General features: G+C 44.6%; 2 protein-coding genes across 2 annotated transcripts; one reads left to right on the top strand and one right to left on the bottom strand.

Annotated features, from left to right (window-relative positions):
* Positions 1-1,730: 1,730 nt before the first annotated feature.
* Positions 1,731-14,778, top strand: nfatc4 (nuclear factor of activated T cells 4). The gene is made up of 13 exons (XM_068748602.1): positions 1,731-1,917; positions 6,667-6,824; positions 7,452-7,973; positions 8,058-8,224; positions 8,822-8,984; positions 9,135-9,235; positions 10,396-10,497; positions 11,640-11,827; positions 11,949-12,089; positions 12,317-12,372; positions 12,457-12,583; positions 13,169-13,864; positions 14,557-14,778. Exons 1-13 carry the CDS (start codon positions 1,731-1,733, stop codon positions 14,625-14,627), a joined length of 2,679 nt encoding a protein of 892 aa, XP_068604703.1. The 3' UTR covers positions 14,628-14,778.
* A 5,881-nt stretch (positions 14,779-20,659) lies between these two features.
* LOC137904749 (myeloid-associated differentiation marker homolog) lies at positions 20,660-22,995 on the bottom strand. Its single transcript, XM_068748952.1, has one exon. It carries the CDS (start codon positions 22,993-22,995, stop codon positions 22,114-22,116), a length of 882 nt encoding a protein of 293 aa, XP_068605053.1. The 3' UTR covers positions 20,660-22,113.
* Positions 22,996-23,274: the final 279 nt, after the last annotated feature.

Raw genomic sequence — 23,274 nt, 5'->3', positions numbered from 1 at the left:
CATATTAAAAATAAAATAGATAGTGTATAAAATAAATTTCTTGTAAGGGAGGAAGAACTGTGGACCGATGGAACCTGGGGTGGAGGTGGCAGAGAAAGCATCTAGATGGCTGCAGCAGTACAGTCAAGTACTGGTTTGTAGTACAGTGGGACGTGAAGAACATGGGAAAGCTCAAAAGTACAAATACCCTATAAAGTTAAACTTGGACAACGTACATCTTGTGACTTTCCGCCTGTCTTTATTGAAGATGTGATGTAATGTTAATAAATAACTAATACTAAAACCCATTCCTGATTTCTGTCTTTGTTGATGCTCGGCGTCAGAGTTTTTTTTTTTTTGGTAACATAAAACCTGGAGTTCAGGTCAAGTCACCATAACTTTCCAACGTCGCCGTCACTAATCTCAGGATTCAAACTAGCACACGGCAACCATATTTCTAATAGATAATGTTAAATACCACTGTGCTCAAGAGGATGAAGGCAAAAGGCTAATGTGCACTGTAAGTAACGTAGGACACAAACTGTTGTTTCATTGCACCGAGCAGCAGATTTTATTGTCACTGATTGATGGCGCTGATTTGGGTCTGAAATCATTCACTGTGGAGCCAACGTAAACGGAACAACCCTAAAAACCAATTTAACTGTCTTGAGCCTAATTTTATCAGAAGTGCGTGTCCTCTTTAATCCTGTTCCAGTGTCCAATAAAGACTGCAGCTACTTGATAGCAGTCCAGGATCCAAGGCCTGCCCATAGCCGAGGCTGCGACTGTGGGAGTGCGAGGAGGGTGAGGAAGGGGAACCAACGGGGGGGAGGCAGCGAGAGGCGGGCGTGGGGATTAGGAACTGGGCTGGGGAGGAGACAGCAAGACAGTGTGTTTATTGAAGTTTTTCGTCTCCTGACTCAGACGGAGAGCAGACTACAGAGGATAATGAGAAACAGATCCTCGGAGGAGAGGGAGGGGAGGGGGGGGGGGGGGGGCTGGAGAGAGGTGGGATGAGGAGGAGTTGGGGAGAAGAGAGCAAGGAGTGGGTAAAAAAAAAGGAAGGGGAAAAGGGGAGGAGAGGGAGAGTGACTGCCTAAAAAGGGGGGCTGGAAATAGGCCACAGGAAATAAGCCCTCTTACGTTCACTAGTGACGTCACTAACATCCCAACCATGGTGGCCGTGCAGGTTCTGGAGGCTGAACCACGTGTCCTGTGACGCATAAGAGAAGTTTCTGACGCAGAGAACGACGAGGTGGTGAAAACCTGAATGTGTGGAAACGACAGAGAAAGATGTCCAGTGCGCTGATCCGAAAAGAGCCGCAGAGGGGGGGTCGTGACTGGCAGGTCCAGGGTCCTATGGGGAGCGAGGAGCGGATCAACTGGAGCTGGGAAACCCACCCAAAGGCAATTAAGGGTAAAGGACGACAAAAAAGACTTGATCGACTTCTTTCTCCTCTCCCCGTCGGAATGGGGAGGGTGAAAGGTAGCGCGTAATCTGACAGAGACTCCCCAGAGAAGACGCGGACGCATTCCATTTGGACCGGAGGCTGTCTGAAAGCTGAAGAAGTTGCGCATCGTGTTGAAAACTGCGTGGAAACGTTGCTGAAGTTCAAACCGCAATCTTTCAAGGGGATGGACAAGACGCGCGACGGCGCGCGCGTAACGGACTGACGAACGTTTCCAGCGCGTCCGCGTCGCCGAGTTGGACATAAGTCGTTATCTGCGTCCTGTTCTCGCCGCGCAGGGCGATGGGGGCCGCGCCTGGCCCGGGCTGGGAGGAGGGTGAGTTCGAGTTTAAGTTGGTGTTTGAAGAGGACCCGCCGCCGCGACAGAGCCAAGGGCCATCCCCGGTGCGCACGGCGGAGCCGGAGAGCCCTGTCCCCGCGGAGGAGAGCGGCGGTTCCCTGCCGGCCGGCGGCAGCAGCAACAGCCTGGGTTAGAGCCGCTCATTGGGCGTAAAGGGACAGACGAGACGCGGAGCGGCCTGTCAATGCGTGCCCAATGCGTGCCCAATGCGTGCATGGGAACTTCTATGCGCGTGCTTGTGTGCGTTTCCGTGTAGTTGCAGCTGCATGCGCACATCTGCATGCTGCGCTCCAATACGCGCTGCGTCTGCGCCTGCACTTGCGTGTGATGCGCGTGCGTGCCTCCATCCATATACGCATGCGAGCGTGTGCATATTGTTTCTGCGCGCTTGCTTTGCGGCTCGTGTGTGTGCGTGTGCGTATTTTAGCCTATTCCTGTTTGCGTGCGCGCAGCCCCAGACGGCAATGTGTTTCCAATCAGCTGTGCGTGTGAGTGGAGTTAACGGCTGCCATCTGGGAAGGAACCTTAACCTCTGTGTACCGAACGCAGCACGCACACACGCACTCACCATCACATCCACTCATTTGTTTCCCACCCACACTGGCACACAGTTGTCTCGCCACAGTGAACGCAGCAGATCACTCCATTTGACTCTTCAGAGCTTTTTTAAATAGTTTTGCTCTTCATATTCCTTTCTTTCAGCGTGATGATGCAAAACGTACCGAGCGGTTTCCATGAATCGCGGTGGGAGGATGGTTCTTGGGCCAGAATAGACCCCATTAAACTTTGTTGCAGATCATTAAAAAGGGGGTGGATCCAGGATTTTATTTTCTACATTGCAGGGTCTCAAATGCTTCCTTTAAATTCTCATGTAACAATGTATAAATCTTAATCAGAAGAAATAACGGCATAATTGCGGGGTTTGGTATCTTTGAGTGTGCAAAATCCAAATCCGCCAAAGTTTAATTGTTGAATGTTACAAATCCAGTAACTTTAAACGATGGTTGCAGGGCTGGGAGTTTCATTGTGGATGATGAAGCTTGATGGAATTAAAAGGAATTGCTTGGCTTTGGTGGAGGTATGCGCCCCACTGAGTGCCATTCTGGTTATATGAGGTAACATGAGGCCAGGGATTGCATCGTGCCAAACATCACTGCCTGTAATGCAGAGAAACATTTGATTTTATATGCAATAAGAACTGTGGTTAACCCGACGCTCATCAACTCCTATGCTAGGTCAGCATTGGCCCGAGAAATGCGCAAAAGTTATATTGAGTTTAAAAAAAAGGAAAAAACCTCTTTCAAAGGCATATCAATGTCATGGTGATGCGGGTTTGGGATCGGTGTGTGTTTTCGGGCGTGACACTTTACAATCGATGAGGCACAAGAACGTAACAGTGTGCATATCCACATCCCGTTAAAATACTGTCCCCAAAAACCCCCCATGCAATCGTGTGTATACCGTGTGTACCTTGCTTCTCGCCGTAACCAGCTGGGACGGGTTCCAGCAGAACCCGTGACCTTTGGATGAGCGGCTGAAGGCGAGACAATCGTAATCGTCTCGTCTTCAGCCGCTCATCCAAAGTCCAGGAGGAGGAGTGAATGAATGAATGAACTCTTAGGCTAATCTTCAGAACATTCGTTCATCCTCTGAACTGCTTTGTCCGTTACCGGGTCGTGCCGGGAGCCTAAATCAACGGGCAAGGGGCGGACCACACCCTGGACAAATAATCTGTTACAGATTACAGATTCACAAATGTGGTGAGCTGGCGTCTCATCCGGGGTGTAGCCTGTAAACCCTGTGTCATCTTCATATGGTGCTGAACTGAAGGTAGACATTTTTTTTTTGGTTTCTTGTTCATGTATTGTACTTAAAATACAGAGTAAAAGGCCGAAACCTGTTGGTTACCGTTATCTTGAAGTAATATCTACCTCTCATGCTTTACATGCACAACAAACAACACAAAGTTATTCTTGTGTTTACAAAAGAATTGACAGCTAAGTTAAATATATCCTTATTTTTGGATTGTGGCGTGTGATGCTACAGTAACGCATTTGGATTTTGTTTTATTGCGTAGAGCAGGGGTGTCAAACTCATTTTCTCCAAGGGCCACATCAGCATTATGGTTGCCCTCAAAGGGCCAGTTGTAAATGTAACATCGTGTAAATGTAACTAAATGTAATGTAAATAAAATGTAACTACTCGTTAACATGCTGCTAAATAACTATTTACTACAACATACTTAATTAAATTATAAATATTACATATGCAATTGCATAGTTCTAAAAATATATTGATACCTTACTGCTGTAAAAATATCCGCCGAGGTTATGTAATCGCTGCCGTCTGTCTGTAATTTGTTCTTCAATATCTCCATTGATTATTGACCAATATTTAGGGAATTTAACAGTCATGTAGGGTGGGGGGGCGTCTCTATCTCACCACTGAATATCATCTGGGTCGGATCCAGAATGGAGTCAGCAACAAATATTTAATTTTAACATTAAAACCCCATTTACATATTAAAAATCAGTTACAAATACACATCAACTCTGATTCACTTTTACTTTTCAGCATTTTACAAAAACAAATGTCTGCACAAAGCTCTTGCGGGCCAGAAAAAATGACGTGGCGGGCCACATTGGCCCCCGGGCCTTGAGTTTGACACATATGGCGTAGAGGCAAAGACTTTGTCGGAATATTCCCAAATGTCAGTAACCCGCTAGTTTGAATCTATAACTTGTAGCTACACAGGACCTCACACAATAAAGAAACAAATGTTTCATAATTATTACATCCCATAGACTTTAAATGAGGTTCCTCAAAAGAAAGTAGAAGGTAACTTTTGGTTGGACACAAACACACGGTTGTTTTCTATATTGTTATTGGCCTGTAAAGGTAAAGATAGTTTAAAAACAAACAAACAGTAAACTCTGGAGAACTCCAGATTTAACTTCAGCATCAGTTTAGAATCAAGTAAAGAATCAATGCTGCCAAGATCGGTTTATGAGCGGTTCAGCCGAGGACACAGTAAAATAATGCAATATATTTTGCAAACATGAAATCACTTTTACTGTGCTAAACATGTGTTCTGTATGTTTTACGGCTCATAAACTCCTGTAGGTCAGCACAAACATCGAAATCAGGGTTTCGTGTGAAAAATCCACCAGTGTTGCAGATTTAATCGCCTGGAAATATTTTTCTTGCCAGGAAACATTTGAAGAAACTTTTCACCATGACTCTTCATTTGTTGGCAGTCGCTCTGTGTCTGTGTCGACCAAAAATTGCATGAATGGCCCAATGATCAATGGAAGCCCGGCTCGTTACAGAGCACCTACTGTTTGGCTCCGTGTGGCTGCTGACCGCACCACGTTCCTGAAAGGTTGCGGCGAGGACCGCATCCTTGACGGGTTTTGTGTCCTCGTTTGTTTTGTGAAACTCTTGAAGCTTCCTTGCATGTTTTCATAGATTTTCAAAAAGGACAGGTAGAAAAGCATGGAATTGTTTTCAAAAGTTTCAAAAGTTTCATCTCAATGAGCCAAAAGTGAAGTTTGTTATTTCACTCTTTACTGCACCGCTGACTCAAATACTTGTTAAAAACAAATGGATTGAAATACTTTTTTCACTCCAAGGAGAGTTCAGAATGGATGTTTAGTAAATTGCTGCCATATGGTTTAGTGGGATTACATAATATGAAACCAAATTATGGCATTATGTAGCTTTAAACCAAACCATTTATCTCATTCTCAGTGTTTATGAGAAGACTGCTGCAGTAAAACAATTCAGCTGTGCAGAAAGCTCCTATAGTAATGATGCTTTCATGATAAATATGTTTACATTAAAGGAGCAGTAGAAGTTTGACATTTCGGTATATTTTTACTAATTTTCTCGATGAGGTTAAATGTTCTGAACTCATGTCAGTTTGATTTGTATCGCACTCGATCACAATAAAAGTGCTGATCTGGGGTCCAGACCATACTCTTCCCTGTACGCTAATTTTACGATAGCATGACAAAAACACTAATGTTAGTTTACCATTGCAAAAAAAAAAACAAGAATCGTTGGGAACAGCTTGCATTGAGTACAACCATATCTTAAACTGGGTTATCTTTGTATGTTGTTGTTTTTTCATTTATGTGTCGTTGTTTATTTTATTTATTTTTGTAAAACAAGAATGAACTATAATTAACCCAACTACCCCATCTGTTTCCTCATTTTAGCCTCCATTACTTAAACCACTACACCTTAGGTCTGGCTTCTGATTAACCATTCAGATGCAAAAATGCTATCAATCATTTCATCTCAGAAAGTGAAAAAAGTATACTCTTTTATACTTTATTGTATTTAATTTTATGTAAGGTAAAAAAAACACAGCACTTTGATGAAATTACAGTTGTCTGGCTTTTCCATGCTAGCAATTACAATCGGTATCTAAATTTGATGCATGATGAATTACGTGCGCAAGCTAATCTTGATTGGCCACAGTTTGTATGAGTCTTTCTCATGCCACATGTAAAAGATGATAATTTTCTGAGGGCTCACTGTCAGTGTGTGGCTGTGAGAAAAGATGAATGAGAAGTTCCAGAAACCCACGACATGTGAGAAAGTGGTCGTTCCAATTTTCTCTTCTTTTCTTTTTCGTTAATTTTCATTTTCATTTTTTTTTTTTTGAGAGAGAGAAGGAAGCCAGAAAAGAAATTGTTGCCATGTGGAAGAAAAGCTTTATATTAGGAAAATGAGCACACTGTAAACTCTGCATTTAATCATCAACATTTTGTAGACCAACTTTTGTCACGAGTGCCGGGGCTCTTATTCTTGCTACTTTCTTGCTGCTGCCATTGTTTATCGTCTTTCGTCTCTCCTAATGCTTTCCATCAGTTCCAGATAACCACATGGCTGCACGACACTCCATCAACATCCCCATCTCGCCACCCTCAGCCAATCAGCGGGCTGGGATGCACTCCCCTCCACCGCGACGAGCCCACGCCAGAGAGTTCAGTGGGACCTATGAGAGCCTGCCGGCACGTTCTGTTCAGGTGAGCAATCCTGCCTGCTGAGGTTCTGGATTATTCTGGATTATAGGTTTTGATTTGGGTTCCGGTGTGATTCCTATCTGTGTGGAGTTTGGATGTTCTCCCCGTGTCTGCGTGGGTTTTGCTCCGGTTACCTCCCACCTCCAAAAACATGCAATTTAGGTGAATTGGCCACTTTGAATTGTCTGTAGTGTAGGAGTGTGTGCGTGAGTGGCTCCGCGATGCACTGGCGACATATCCAGGGTGTACCCCGCCTCTCACCCGCAGTCAGCTGGGAGGAGCTCCAGCAACACCCACATGAGCTGCAAGGTGGAAAAGTGCCTGTCGATGAGAAAATGGTCTCAAATGGATGTACAAAACATGCAGAAAATTTAATTCAGCTTTTTTTTTTGATGGTCAAATTAAATTGTAAGATGACCCCAATAAAATCAGATTTAATTTCTCAGTCATTTCATCATTATTAGTGCCTCAGTAAGTAACATACATTTCTGGACAACAGAACATTTAAATATCAATAACAGTAGCCAGTATTTACCTTCCTTAATGGTTTTGATTATTGAATATTGGTAAAACCTACCGTACATGCAGAGACAACTGTTGATGTCTCATTCAGTCCTAATGTTCCTCCAGGTTTCAGAGTCTTGTGTGGTTGAGTGTCCCAGCATTCAGATAACCACCATCTCCCCTGAAGACGACCCGGCGCCCACTGTTTCCAGCTACTGGGACATGGGTGGTGGTAGTGGCGGTGGTGGGTGGGACAGAGAGCGCCTCTACCTCCCCCTCTTGGACCCTTTTACTTACCGTGATAGATGCCCTGGCTCCCTCAGCCCCAGTCCCGCCTCGAGCCCCTCCTCCCGCGGCTGGCTCAGCCCGGCCTCCAGTTGTGACTCGCTGCTGGTTGAGGACGAGGACCTGAATGAGGTCGCAATCAACTTGGGACTTTCACCATCTTCAAGGCCCGCTTCCCCTGCGGGGAAAAAGCGTAGAAACTCCCCCCTCGCTTCCCCCTGTACTTCACGAAGGGGGAGTTACTCAGAAGACCTGCTGGGAGGTAATCCCGAGGGTGGAGATGTTGTCGCGCTGTCACAAGCTACGCCCAACAGCTGTGATCTCAGCATCCCACAAAAGACCAGGAAGACGTCACTGGAGCAGGTGAAGAAGTCAGCTTCATTCCATCATTGAAATACCGAGCAGCCCCCCCACTAAAGTAGCTCGCCATTCTTTTGTGTTTTGCAGTTGTCTCCCAGGGAGGTGGACCAGGAGCAGGCTCCAGGCCACAGCGCCCCCTGCCTGCTGCCAGAGACCAGGAAAGAGCCTCCGTCGCTGGGCATGGACTACCTCTCCGTGCCCCCTGCCCTCGCCTGGGGCCGAACACGAACCAACAGCCACAGCCCTCTGTTCAGGTCGGGATGCACCGATGATTCTAAATTGTTTGTTTACCCAAATCGAATATAAATATACCAATATGTCTTTACAGAACACTTTCATTTTTTCCATGCACGTTTTAACCTCAAGTGTGTTTTACTGGAGGAGGGACACGGATGCTATATTAGCAGTGTGACACCCGTCGCTGTTACATAACCCTGCGTGGCAGAATGAGAAGTAACAGCAATAGAGACTTTTCTCTTCATGTCCTCTTGGCTAAGGCTAAAATCATCACAAGGACCGGCAGTGTTTAACTGACCTGCAAGTGGTTGCTCAATCTTCAAGCTTAGATCACGTTCCACTTTACAAAAACAATTTTCTGGTGTCACTAACACTTACACTGTATATCCATCAGACTGGCTCTAACCTGACAAGAACCCTTCACGATGCAACAGAGCATATCATCATATGACCGTGTGACTGTGAACTGATTTAAAACATGTTTAAATGATCCGTTTTAGATTTGTAAAAGAGCATCCATCTATCCGGATGACCGAAGACCCAAATCTGTCACTCATCGCCATTAGCTGGCGTCATCCCGTTAAATTTCTCTAATGTTTTATTGTTCCAATAAGGTCTAACGCTCTGCCACCGCTCGACTGGCCGCTGCCTTCCCAGTATGACCAGTACGAACTGCGTATCGAGGTGCAGCCCCGCCCGCACCACAGAGCCCACTATGAGACCGAGGGGAGCAGAGGGGCAGTGAAGGCAGCACTGGCAGGACATCCCGTCGTCAAGGTGTTTAAAAACCCGTGCGCTCAGGATTTAGATGCTTGTAGCTTTTTTTTTTATTTCGACCGGAGCCGCCTCACAAGTTGGAGCAGAGTCTCGACTGATCTTGGCCTCGTCACAGTTTGAGTCCGTTCCTCTCACTTTGTCTCTGTGCAGCTGTGTGGATACACAGACAGGAAGCCGCTATCCCTTCAGGTTTTCGTGGGAACGGCTGATGACAGATCGATCCGGCCTCATCCTTTCTACCAGATACACAGGTACTGAGCTGTACTTAAAGCCGAGCGTATCCCGGGTGGCCCTTCTGCCATGCATGAAGTTCACTCAACATGCTGCGTGTTTAGCATCCGTCTGCTGTGGCTGCAAGTATTGCGAAACTCGCTACCAGCTGCTGCTCGTGCCGATCCTGGACGCTCCTTGCACCAGTTTGCTCTCAGTGCAACGTTCACCGAGCTGAATGTGGAACGTGTGGAATGGATGAACACGACTGCACAATGGAGCAACAGCGGCCCAGCCATTCAAATGATGGATTTAAATGATAGATAGATGGAGACAGCAGTCCTGTGGGGGGCAGCAGTGGGGTAATTTGAACAGACTTTGATTTGCCCGTGTTTCAGTAAACATTAAGTTTTTTTGTTAGCAGGATTATGGAAAAGCTGCTGGCTGGATCTTGATGAAAAACAATCTGGAGATTGGTCTCGGTCTAACTTAGATCACCTTAAATTTTGAGAGCGATCCAAATTATTTTATTTCTTTTTTCCCATTTCCTTATAATGGAGGCATTCATTTCACTCACCAAAAATCACAGTCATTACAGGGGTCCGATAGGAACTGTCATGAAAAATGTCATCTGGATCGGATCCCAGAATGAGGTCAGGAACAAATATAACCTTTTAACATTAAAACCTATTTACATCAACCCCGATTCACTTTTACTTTTCATGGTTGGTGTATAAAGATACCAAGAACAATCTAGAACCTTTTGATGATGATGATCCAGATCACCATGTGGGTGGTGTAAATCCAGTTAGGAGGGGAATGAGCTGCTTGGAGGAGGTCTGCGCTCTCTGAGTGTTTTTCAAGGGGAACAAAAAAGCAGAAATCTTTATTCTGTCATTGCATGTACAGACTCACAAAAAGAAATGACAATTGCTGTTGTTTTCATTGAAAGGTGTATAAATAATCTGAATAGATTAAAAAATGCCCTGTAAATATGTCAGATATAGGCTAATGCTCAACATCGGCCAGACGTTTTGTTTGATAAATGACTGCAGTTATTGATCAAAGATGTCGTTAATCTGTACCATCCTGCTCAGGATTATGGGACACTGCATGCATTTTGTGAGAGAGGCAGCGGCCTTTGATTCAGCATCAATAGAACAGTCGATGGGGGCCTTTTAAAGCTGCGCCTCCCTCTCAGGGTGACAGGCAAGATGGTGGGTACAGCGAGTCACGAGAGCGTCCAGGCTGGGACCAAACTGCTGGACATCCCCATCAGCCCCGAGAACAACATGACTGCACTGTGAGTAGGAGAAACCTTTATTCTGAAAGGTGTTTTATTTAATGCACACCTTTATTTAGTACGTTTTTCACGAGCGCAGCCTTATCTTTTAAATCCCCCCTCGTGTGGTCGTTGTTGAAAAAAACTACTAAACAAGAACTTCCAAGTTACCCATAAGCAAGACACGAACTCCTGCAGCAACCGGTGAAGAGTATGAAGCCGGATGCTGCACATACAGCCTGATCCACATGCAGCCTGATCCACATGCAGCCTGATCCACATGCAGCCTGATCCACATATAGCCTGATCCACATGCAGCCTGATCCACATGCAGCCTGATCCACATGCAGCCTGATCCACATGCAGCCTGATCCACATGCAGCCTGATCCACATATAGCCTGATCCACATGCAGCCTGATCCACATGCATCCTGATCCACATGCAGCCTGATCCACATGCAGTCTGATCCACATGCAGCCTGATCCACATGCAGCCTGATCCACATGCAGCCTGATCCACATGCATCCTGATCCACATGCAGCCTGATCCACATGCAGCCTGATCCACATACAGCCTGATCCACATGCATCCTGATCCACATACAGCCTGATCCACATGCATCTTGATCCACATGCAGCCTGATCCACATGCATCCTGATCCACATACAGCCTGATCCACATACAGCCTGATCCACATGCATCCTGATCCACATACAGCCTGATCCACATACAGCCTGATCCACATACAGCCTGATCCACATGCAGCCTGATCCACATGCAGCCTGATCCACATGCAGCCTGATCCACATGCATCCTGATCCACATGCAGCCTGATCCACATGCAGCCTGATCCACATACAGCCTGATCCACATGCATCCTGATCCACATACAGCCTGATCCACATGCATCCTGATCCACATGCAGCCTGATCCACATGCAGCCTGATCCACATGCATCCTGATCCACATGCAGCCTGATCCACATACAGCCTGATCCACATGCATCCTGATCCACATACAGCCTGATCCACATGCAGCCTGATCCACATGCAGCCTGATCCACATGCATCCTGATCCACATGCAGCCTGATCCACATGCATCCTGATCCACATGCAGCCTGATCCACATGCAGCCTGATCCACATTTCCCTCTGTGTCCTAGCATCGACTGTGCTGGGATTCTGAAGCTGAGGAACTCAGACATCGAGCTGAGGAAAGGGGAAACGGACGTTGGAAGGAAGAACACACGCGTCCGCCTGGTGTTTCGGGCCCATCTCCCTCTGGCGCCCCCTATGGCCCCTTCCGGCAGGGTCCTGGCTCTGCAGGTTGCCTCCCTGCCAATTGAATGCTGTGAGTAGCTGGTTTTACAGAGACTAATCAGTAAATCGGTCATTGAAGGCACCATTGGTAACACATACTTATCATACTTAGTGGTAGGAATGTTTAAATTGCTTGACTGTCCCTGCCACAGCCCAACGTTCAGCTCAGGAACTACCCGTCATCGAGTCTGTCAGCATCACTTCCTGCTCCGTGGAGGGAGGGGAGGAGCTTCTGCTGAGTGGTTCTAACTTCCTGCCAATCTCCAGAATCCTGTTCATGGAGCGAGGGACAGGTAAAGACCCGCAGCGGACACGGGCTCATATTTAGTTTATAAATGTAGAAATAAGAAGCAGTCACAGATTCTTCTGAGGATGTGTTAAAGTTCTGCTTGAATGTGGGATTTTTTTTAGTCGTAAGTAAAACTCTACTTACGAGTATTCAGAACTCCATCGTTTATGGCGATCAGCCTGATTTGATGTCTGGGTTACACTTAATGCTCCCTTGTGTTCTCATAAATAGATGGTAAACTTCAATGGGAGGAGGAGGCGCATGTCGACCGTGACACCAGCAGTGAGGTAACCTTTCGTCCCTGGCCAGGTTAATGAAGCAGACGTGACTCTTGCCCAGTAACCTCCGCCTCCACACCTCTTGTATTCCAGTGTCTGTTATGTGTGAGGGTCCCCGCCTACAGCGACCTCTCCGTCAGCCGGCCCGTGTCCGTCAGTCTTTGTGTCTCCAATGGGAAGAGGAAAAGAAGCAGCACTCACTGTTTCAAGTATCTCCCCAGTGAGTGTCCAGTCTCACCTGGTACTCTCCCCTCGCTGTTTGTTCGGATATTTTGTTTGTTTTATTGCCATTCTATCATCACCAAGACTTTAAAGCACCCCCCCCCAAACAAGCAAAAATAAAAATACACCAATACTCTTATTTTTCTCCATATATTGTGCCAACAAGGGGAAAAAAACTGTAAAATGCAGTAGACGAGAACTGTTCTCTATTTTATATTTACTAAATGTATTTCTCCAAAAAGTGCACTTTCTGTATGAAGTCGGAGTGTCAGTAAATAATAACTATCCTTGCCAAGAAGCTCATGCTTCTACAGTATTGGTTTGTGTGTCTTTCTGTTTGCAGGATTATTGAACAAACTGCTGAACAGATTTTGATTTTTTTTTTTGAGGAACAATCCATCCGAATTCGGTGGCGGCTTGTATCATCATCTGGATCCAGAATCTTTGTGAAGCTGTAATGACATAGGGATGATACGCCTCTAGCTTAGCGGCTACAATCACATCCCACAATGACAAACCACTGATCACACTGATGTGTTGAAATAATAAAGAGAAATGTCCATTTCATCTGTTTTCTCCACAGATATGTTCAAAGAGGAGGACCCACTGCTGTCCCGGCCTTCCATGCTGCCTCTGGATGGGGGCAATATGTGTCCTGTGGGGGGTCAAACCAGGATCGACAGTGGCTTCCATGTGAGAGATGAGACCATGGAAGACGATCGAGGCCTGGGCTTCCACTTGCCCCCCTACCCCTCCAGCTTCTCCTCTCCCTGCCCCACCATGGGCTACCATGAGGAGTATTGCTCTAAACCTGACGCTGCTGTGGAGGAACCCAGTGGGTCCAGGGCCGCCATGTCTGAGGGTCACACAGGCTTTGACAATCTGGAGTTAGGCTTCACCGAGCTCCTGCCACCCTTGTACCCCCGTGGCCCCCAGCCTCCGTCGCCCTCCCCTTCCCCATGGCTGGACTCACCCTACCTGTCCTCCTCACCTTCTCCATCCCACTCCTCCTCCCTTAGCCCATTTCCTGCCGGCAGTCCCATCTCGACTTCCCCTCTACCTCCTATCACCACCTCCCCTTACCCCCAGTACTCTGCTTATCCTCAGGAGGTGTGCTCCTCCCCTCCCTCCAATTCCAGCCCATTTCAGGACATATGCCCGGCACCGTACTCCCACTATGATGGCTGGGAGCCCCATGGAAAGGCGCTGGGGGCCGAACACGGTGACTCTCTGGAGTTTACCAGCTCTGCCTCTATGCACCACATCACATTTGAAGAAGGTGAGCTGAATGGATTCATCTTCATCTTATTTCGTAATGGTGGTCTACCCTTAGCAAAAAACACTGTGGAATGATGTAAACCAATCATTTCAAATGCAACTTTAAAACCGGAATTTAATGCCTAATCCACCGCTTAGCTTAATTTACCTGATCCATGTCAGATCCCTCATCAGAGATTTGTGTCTTTTCTATGATTCTTGTGATATTTTAAAGAGTTGCTGTCTCACATTATTAATGAGTGTGTGTCTCACACTATCAATAAGAGTGGGAGATAAATACTCCGACACATTCGTCCCGATGTGCACCTCGATAGGATTTGATATCTGTCCTGCCAACATGTTTTGTAGGAATCCATGCAGTATACATGTTACGTAATCCTGCTAAGGGCTAACGCATAATTGTAATATAAAGAGAATATAACATCCTTGGCAGAGTTAATAAAGTTGTGTGATCTTTTTTCGGACAAACTCCATAGCCGAGTCAGTCATCTGTCTAAGTTTCCTCAAATTAATATTTTAATTACATCATGACATCGTCATGACAACACACTGATGAGGATTTTTCATGTCATGATGCTTTTTGTAGAAAGTGTTGTTTTTTTTTATTCTTTATTATGGTTTATTGTAGCAGTGCACTAAATAAATGAATGGTACAGGTAACACAGGTAACGGCATTGTCTTCTTCCTCCACAGTGACGGAGTTCATTGGGCAGGACATCCAGTCATACCAGTCAGGCTCACAGATGGACAACCAGCAAAACTGAACTCAGACCAGCTCCTTTCAATATTCAGCTTGATTTGAAATTCATCGTGCACTTGGTATTAGGACACATCCCTCCAGTTACATGCAATACTGAGAGGGGACTTTGACAGCCAAGACACTGTTGTAATTATGACCACAAGCAATTGTTTTATAAAGGGAAACTAATATTTGAACATGTTTTCAAAATAAATTATACGGGAAAACGGTTTGGATTTGCTGCGTTTCATTTCTTGCAAAAGAAAAAAAAAGTTATTGCGACAATAGAATAAATACAAGATGATCCCCCGAATGGGTCTGTCGGAAAATAAAATACAGCATCTGCTATAACATTGGAAATACAGTATATTTCATTTGTTTCAAGAGACGTAATTTCTTTTACCTGGATTTGAATATATTTTAGATTGAGCGCAATCCATTCTTCTCCAATTCTCTCATTTCCTGGATGTGATAAAAAAATTCTGAATGCTGGCAAAGCGATTAAGGGATCCTGTATTATCTAACAGCAGCAGCTGCTTCTAAATTTTCTGTCATGCCAGACTTGGCAGCATCATCAAATGAGTTGTAGGTAGAAAAAAAAAGAAAAGACTGCTAATGAAGTGTGAATGATAAGGAAATTGCTTTATTATACATCCCATCGCCTTATAGCTTGAGTCCGAGTGTCTGGCATTAAGGTGAAGCAGTGGAAAAGGTCGGCTGGCCTCCTGAAGGAATGGCGTGACTCAGCTGTGACTGTTCAGGTGTCTGAAAGGTTTGGATGAGAACTAGTTTATAAGGTTGTCTGGACGAACAGCTCGGATGTGAAGAACGGTGCCACCTGGGGGGAGATAGAAGACGTCTCAACAGCCCTAAATCAACATCTGCTGCAACGATTCATATTTTATATTATTGTGCACATTCAACATTAAAAGTAAAAAAAAAGAAATACTGAAATGCAGCATATAGGCTGTAAAAACGCACCCTTCTAACCAAAATGCACTAAGGTCAGACATCTTTTCCTGGCAGTTTTATGAGTCTAGATGGATCAGAGCAACCATAAATGGATATGTTGCAAACTTGAGAACTAAAGTCTTGATCGCGAGGGATATACATAGGCTGGGGGAAAGCTTTGAACACGTTATTCCTTTTGAAATCTGAAGCCATCGTTCCTGCATAACACAAACTATTCTCTCTAGCTGCAGGAAAGGCAAATATATACATGCAGTGTGAATTTGGGGAAGTTAAACATCAAGTACAATCAAATATAAGTGATGATAAATATTATTTGCACAACTCTTCTTTTTCTGCATCTTTACTATGTTTTTTTAAAGTACATTATTTTATTGTATTGTATGCCTGCTGTACGTACTGTTTGACATGTGCTCTACAGTATGTTGTATGGAAATGCTCTTAACAACTATTAAACGTAAAACTGTAGCGATTTGAATCTTTATGAAAATATACCGTTTATTTCAACCTATATTTATTATATTCACTTCTTTCAATATAGTTTCATTGAAAAGAAGTCCTATCCTGTTTGTTAAGGGCAACAAAACCTGACTGGAGTCATGAAATGCATTTGTTGCTTTCATTTCACATAATGATGAAGAAACGTAATTTCAGTGTCTACGTCCAAACCTGTGAAAATGCTTCTACCTAGTGACGACATTTGGAAGCACATCTTGGGCCTGTGCTTTTCCGTGCACTAACTTCTCCTGTCTTCCAGATCCTCCTCCTGCAATCAGCTCATTCCGGTCACCTGTGCTCCCAGGCTCACCTGCAGCTCATCACTCATCAGCCCTGGCTCTATATAAACTCAACTCAGACACCACACCTCCGCTGGATGTTTCCTACCTTTGAGCGTTCCAGATTGCTCTCCCGTGTTTCGACCCTGCCTGATTCCTGGATTCTGGCTCTTTGCCTTGTCTATTCAAGTTACCCAGTTTGTGACCTCTGCCTGATGTTTGGAATGGCCTCGTTGCCTGCCCCTATCTGGATTTGTCTGGCTACCAGGAAACGAACAATAAAGCTTCGTTTCTGGATCTCCCTGCTTTGGTCCGTGACACATCTTTTATGAGGGAAAGGTATGGTGGAGGGAAAAAACAAAGATTGGACATTTGTTTGGACCTCCAGACTGTCATTTATGTATAGCTTCATGAAGTCCCTATTTTAAATACAGGAACCTCCACGTTCAACCGACTTTTCAGTTGTTTATTTTGGCTCTGAAAGCTTTCACCCTTGTGCGGTACACTAATAACATCAGCAGAGAAAGCTGTGACGAGTTCACGTTTGGGAACCTTATTCATTCCCAGTGACCGCTTGAAAAGAAAGCTTCACGTCTCTCAGCAACTCGATGGTTAAAATACGACATTGCTTTGTGAAATGGCGAGTATCACGGTGAAAAGGTGTGCGACTCACAATCCTCTACTCTCTTTCCTCGACCAACAAATGGAGACACACAACTGTGTTGCAACAAATAAGTTGTTTGTTCTCCTCAGCCACATCTCTTAGGCGTTCATCTTCAAAACGTAGAACCTATAAGCTGGATACTGGGTCAGGTCCGCATCAGATTATTGAAACTAGCAGAATATAAAATAGTTTTGCAATAGTAGTTGATGCGCTGATATCAACGCCACTTCCTGTTAGTCTCTCTGCAGAGCTGATAGCTGTGACTGACTAATCTAACAAAACAGCCAGTATCTACACTACAATCAGTTATATATTTGGTGTAATTCATGATTCTGTAAATTCTGAATTACTGTACACCTTCGGCTTGTTTCAGAGTTGCTGGATGCATATTCTCCTTCCTTCAAAAGTTGCAGCATGTAAATGTAAACCGGCTCACACCCCGTTTGTCAGAGACTCAGCCAAACGCATGCAGCTTACTTAATAGAACAACTGTATGTTTTTATGTCCCTGCTGCTGGGATCAATAACATATTTCAGATCGTGATTCTGAATTTAAGGTTCGGGTGTTAAGTCTTCACAGTGGATTGGTGACTCTTAGGGTTGGAGGTAGGAGAATGGCTTCGTTTGGGTCCTGGTTTCTGTGGAACATACAGGGAACAAGTAAAAAAAAAAAGATTTGATGAACTGAAAGGAGAAACAAAGTGTTTAATTGGCACTAATACAAAAGTGGCATACAGCAGTGCCCCAGAAGGCAAATGGCATCATCCTCCTCATTAATTTGACATCCTCCATGGCCTGTTGGGTTTTAGGTTTAGCCCTCATTTACATGAAAATAGTGTTAACAACAATTATGAATATAATAGCATAAAAAGGGCACTAAAGCTTGGTTCTGATGTTCTCTCTTTTACAGTGTCACAAACCTAACACACATGCACACTCTAACTGCAAAATAAAAGCACTGAAGACAGACTACAAAATGATTTGATAGTTTTATAATCTTGCTGCTCAGAATCGTTACTTATTTTGAAAATTAAACTCTTTGTCAAGTGAACATAAACAAGCGCTGTCACATGCAGTCAGGGGAGACTGAATTAAGATCGGATTGGAAGACATTTGCTGACTCGTCACGCTGCATTGCAAGGAAGCTATTGGATGAGCAGAAACCGGTGGCTCCAAAACAGACGTTTGTTTTGTTATTCAGTTCGATGGAACAAACTCTCCTGGTCACGTCGTGCTTTAACACAAATTACAACACAGCCAAGGGTCAGTGTTGAGTCAGTGGACAAATATTTGGAAGTCAAAAAAGGGAATTGAGGAACAGTCCAACCAAATTACTTCACGTGTTTCTTGCAAACATCTTGCACAGCTGTTTGCTCATGGGACTCTGGTTTGGAAAGACAAGGAGCGAAACAAGCCTCTTGACATGGAGGGGGGGGGGGGGGTTAAATCTGTGGATGACGATGAGAATGCATGAACCTCAGCAGTGAATTTCCAAACCCTCAACATATTCATCTATTTCAATGAGCTGCATGTTTAAAGAGTGTAAACGCTACGTTTACATTTTATGTATCACGTTTTTGTAGTGCTGATGTAGTGCGTACTGATTGTGGATCAGAACGGGAAGGCCAGCATGAATTTAGCTACTTTAGCAGAATAGGAAGCCAGTCGGCCCGGACTTTTCCCTGGTTTAGAGGGACATACCAGACAAAAGGGGTGCAGATCAACCTCATGGCTGCAGAGCTTGAGCTGCAACAAATATTCATTGAACGACAACTGGTTATTTTTTGGTGTTTATTGCTGACTTTCAGTGATGGAAGTTGTAACTTTTGTTGAACATTAAGTTTGGAATAAAAAAAAAAACCTCCAAACTTTTTACATTTAAAATTTTTGTCATATTAATAGTCAACACTTTTAGACAGACAGGCATCTCAAAAAGTAGAACACAAAAACACTGCCAAACTAAATATTAGACAAAAAACACCAAATGTGGACAGGCAGGATGTCCAGAATCACAAACGGAAAATCACAGCCTAAAAAGAGATTCCAAAAGTGAACCAAAATGAACCAGAAGGAAAAAAACAAACCAAAGAAAGGACTAAGATCGGAAATACGGGAAAACACATCAAGCAAGAGTGATCGGGAATTTAGAGCAGAGTAAACATAGATATAGATAAACATGAGCAGAATAAAGCAGTTCACGATGAGAAAAAATACAGAGGACATAAAACAGTCATTAAAAACCTGAATAAATAGAGGAACATGAGCAGCATAAAACTTTTCACATAAGAGGCGTGACCACGCAAAGTAAAGTTAAATAAATAAAAACTGAGGACTTAATGTCATTAAAAACCTTCTCAAATACTCTCACTAACCGCAATTGTGAATAAAGGACTCTTTAACCTTGATTTAAAAGATACCGAGAGTTTCAATGGACCTGTATAATTCTGGAAGGGTAGCCCAGACATTTGGGGCATAAGAACTGAAAGCTGCTTCTCCCTGTTTGGTCCTGACCCTAGGGATGGAGCGGAGGCCTGAAGCCGAGGACCTGGGAGTTCTGGATGGTTCATATGAGCTCACTTGTATATATATTTGGGTCGTAGACCATTAAAAGCTTTGTAAACTGACAGTAGTATTTTATAGTTTATTCTCTGAAAGACAGGAAGCCAGTGCGCAGACCTCAGGGTGATGTGATGTACTTTTGGTGTATCTGTGTGTTCACACAACTAAGTGTGGTGAAAAGCAGCACACTATTAGTACCTGAATGGTATACGCTGCCTCACCTCAATCATTGTCATCTTGGCTGTAAAGCAGGAAGGGGAATTTGTTATTCCACACTTTATTAATCCTGTTGGGGAAATTCTTTCCCTTAAGACTTTTGCATGTCAAGACAGAAAATCGCCGAAGTTCAATTCGATTCAATTCAGTTTTATTTATATAGCGCCAGATCATAACAGAAAGTCATCTCAAGGCACTTTAAAGGATTAGCAGGGAAATACCTGCAGGGAAACACAGAACCCAACTTGACCCACAAGAGCAACGGAGGCAAGGAAAAACTTCCCTTTAACAGACAGAAACCTTGGACAGAACCTAGGCTCATGGTGGACGGCCATCTGTCTGACCGGCTGGGTTGGGAGAGAGAGAGAGAGAGAGAGAGAGAGAGAGAGAGAATGGCAGCTCGGAGGATGGTCAAAAACAAGGTTGTTTGGAGTCGTCCTCTGTCGACCTTGAATATTGACACAAATGCTTGTAGCAGCCTATCGAGCTGTTGCCATGATGTTTCAGTGTCACATTCACAGTGGACGTCTGTGGGATTCATCCTATGAGGAGCACGAATGTCTCGGGGAAATGAATGGCAAGCCGGATGGAACCGAGTGATATTGCTGAAAAGTAGGACATTTTGTCAAATTGTGTTCGTGTGGGTTCTCTCCGGGTTCATCGGTTCCCTCCCACCTCCAAAAAAATGCAGTTTAGGTGAATGTGTTAATCCAAATGTTCCTGAATATGTGCGTAAATTGTTGTCTGTCTCTGTGTGGCCACGCGATGCGCTGGCGACGCATCCGGGGTGTACCCCTCCTCTCACCCGTGATCCGCAAAGCAGAAGTGAATGAATGAATGAATGAGACATCAAATAATACAACACGCATTTGTTTATCATGTAGTTTTATTGAAAGGCTGGATTACGTTTTCCTACACCACTGATGTGGTTTGCACAATGGAAACATGAAGAGTGGAATATTAAAAGGTATATAAGACAAACAACAAACACTATATATTTGTAAAGAAGCATCTTTGTGATTTCTTAGTATTTATTACAGCAGTACAATAGAGCCAATCAACAATGGGCATTAATTTAGTGGTGTTTAGATGTGCATTTATATTTGGAGACAATGGAGCGTTAACCACATATAAAAAATACTAAGTGCACTGTTAACATACTTTTCTTCTTTTTTTTAAATCCACAATCTTGGATATGTTTTTTTCCATATATATATTCTTGCCATTGATTGTAGCTTGCATACACAGGAGCATAACATGAGCAAAAAGCTAGCTTAGCATTCATCTTAGCATGAACGCTCTGTTGCACTACTTCAAGTCTTCAAACATTGGAGCCGTGTAAAAAATGTCAAGTTCTAAAATCTGATCAGCTGCTCTGGGAAAAAAATATATAATAATAATAATAATTCCCAAAACCATAACATAAATGCAGAATTCTTTAGAATCTTGGGTTTCCAATTTCAAGATATTCAAATATTTTCTTCAAGATATATCAATATTTTGTCCTAACAGAAAATAAAATGAAAAGGAAAAATACTGCTTGGTATTCTTTATACTTGCTATCAAATTTAAAACAACCGAAGGACCGACTTCGTCACTTGACTTAACCTGTATCCTTATTTACTACTTTCAATCTGTATACATGAAATATATATATATATGTTTATAGCATTACAATGGATGATAAAATGACCTGGTTTTTAAATGTCTCAGGTAATCTCAACATGCTCCAACCACATCATCAATCTGAGGCTTTCCAGGCCATTTGAAGCTAAATGTGTTTTGTTTTTTTTACGTGCTCAAACGCAAAAACGGGAAGCGTCTGAAATTTAAGGGACTACGTGTTGCCTGTAAAAACGTAGCCAATGGCCACCTCTTCCTCTTTTCCCTCTCGCTCTAGTCAGAATACTTTACATAAAATTAGATTTGGCAGGTTTGCAGAATCAAAACTGTGAATTTGGGACCGAAAAAGAACCGTGACATTTTGGTTTGAGTACCTCTTAGACCACTCCCAATACATTATCTCTAGCACATCCTGGGTGAGCCATCCCACCTGCTTCTATTATTTTGCGCTACCAGAACTATGTGGAAATCAGAAACTGTCATTTTCATCAATGGAGCCACACTATATTTCAAAAGTGCAGTCACAATCAGTTGTGGTACAACCCTAAGGTCTGCTTCCTTCATGACCCACAAGCTACTCTTGGTTGGATGGAGATGATTGAACAAACAGTCCAGAGTAACGCCCGCTGGCAGAGCGCCATTGAGAACGTGCCAAATTCAATTTTATTTGGAGCATACTGCTGGAGTAGCACGGTTCCTCTTCCCTCAAGCGCTGACAAAGACCAGGCGGGTGGAATAGATCAGGTCGGCCAAGTAGAGGATGAAGTTGACAGCAGTGAGCACGGCCACCGCCATGAGCTTATCCCAGATGCACAGCCCAAGAGCACTGCCGCAGGAGTAGGGCCTCTGTTTTGTTCCGCCGTGCTTGGGGTCGAAGTTGAAGATGGGCCAGATGATGGTCGCTGACAGGTAGAGGACGACCGCCAGAAGGGCGTACCCAGACAGGAAACGGGCGAATGGGAAGGGAAGGCAGCCGGTGCACTCGCCAATGCAGAGCATGATGATGCCCGCGGACAGGATGAAGCAGATGCAATAGACAGACATGCAGTACTTGAGTGCATCGTGGCGGTTGTACAGCACTGGGTCGCTGATGAAGACGAAGATCATACAGGCCACGAAGGTCTCGCAGACTTTCAGCAGGCCGGGGGCGGTAGCCATGTAGCCAGCCACCTCGCCCGGGCGTGCCTTGGTGAGGCTGACCTCGGTAATGTAGGCGATGGTGGCCAGGCAGGAGAAGACCGTTGACACGATACGGTAGTCGCGGGTTTCACTGTGGCCCATGGAACCCTTGAGGAAATAGAGAGGGAAGATGATGGAGGCAGACAGGCAGAGCAGGGCAGCGTAGCAGGCGAAGGTGATGGGGAAATTCTTCCAGGAAATAGGGGCTCTGGTCTGAAGGCCGAACAGCTCCACCAGGAGGATGAGCAGAGTGCCGGCGAAACTGAAGGCCCAGCAGAAGATGCACCAGTCTCCAGTTCCGTGGTTTACTCTGCCGCCATGCACAGCCACGGCGAAGGCCACGCAGGAGAAGATCAGGGCTGCCAGTCTCGTCCATAAGAGGGGGCTGGAATGGAGTACGATAGCCATGATGCAAGATCGCCGTCGGGGCGGGGGTCACGTCCTTTGATTGATACAATCAGCCACTCAGCACAAGCAGAGCAAACTGCAATGAGAGGAGACAATGAAATAAAATGATTGAGCGATACGTGATAGACTTCTGATACCAGATGTAACCACAGGAGGGCAGCGGTTTGCAGCTCTGCAGGGTCTGTTCGATACGCTATCCTTCTCCTGAAACAATGGCGTTATTGTATGATATAAATGGTTGAAAGGAAACCTGTGAGTGGCGCTTGCACTGGGGGTCGC

Source organism: Brachionichthys hirsutus, chromosome 15, assembly GCF_040956055.1.
Source record: "Brachionichthys hirsutus isolate HB-005 chromosome 15, CSIRO-AGI_Bhir_v1, whole genome shotgun sequence".
Classification (NCBI taxonomy): domain Eukaryota; kingdom Metazoa; phylum Chordata; class Actinopteri; order Lophiiformes; family Brachionichthyidae; genus Brachionichthys; species Brachionichthys hirsutus.
Note: the sequence above shows the minus strand (reverse complement) of the source record. Positions and strands in the feature narration are given on the sequence as shown.

Coding starts and splice junctions, on each gene's coding strand:
- nfatc4 (XM_068748602.1), top strand. CDS start 1,731: ATGGGGGCCGCGCCTGGCCCGGGCTGGGAGGAGGGTGAGTTCGAGTTT. Junction 12,373..12,456: donor ACCGTGACACCAGCAGTGAG/GTAACCTTTCGT, acceptor CTTGTATTCCAG/TGTCTGTTATGTGTGAGGGT. Junction 13,865..14,556: donor CCACATCACATTTGAAGAAG/GTGAGCTGAATG, acceptor CTTCCTCCACAG/TGACGGAGTTCATTGGGCAG.
- LOC137904749 (XM_068748952.1), bottom strand. CDS start 22,995: ATGGCTATCGTACTCCATTCCAGCCCCCTCTTATGGACGAGACTGGCA.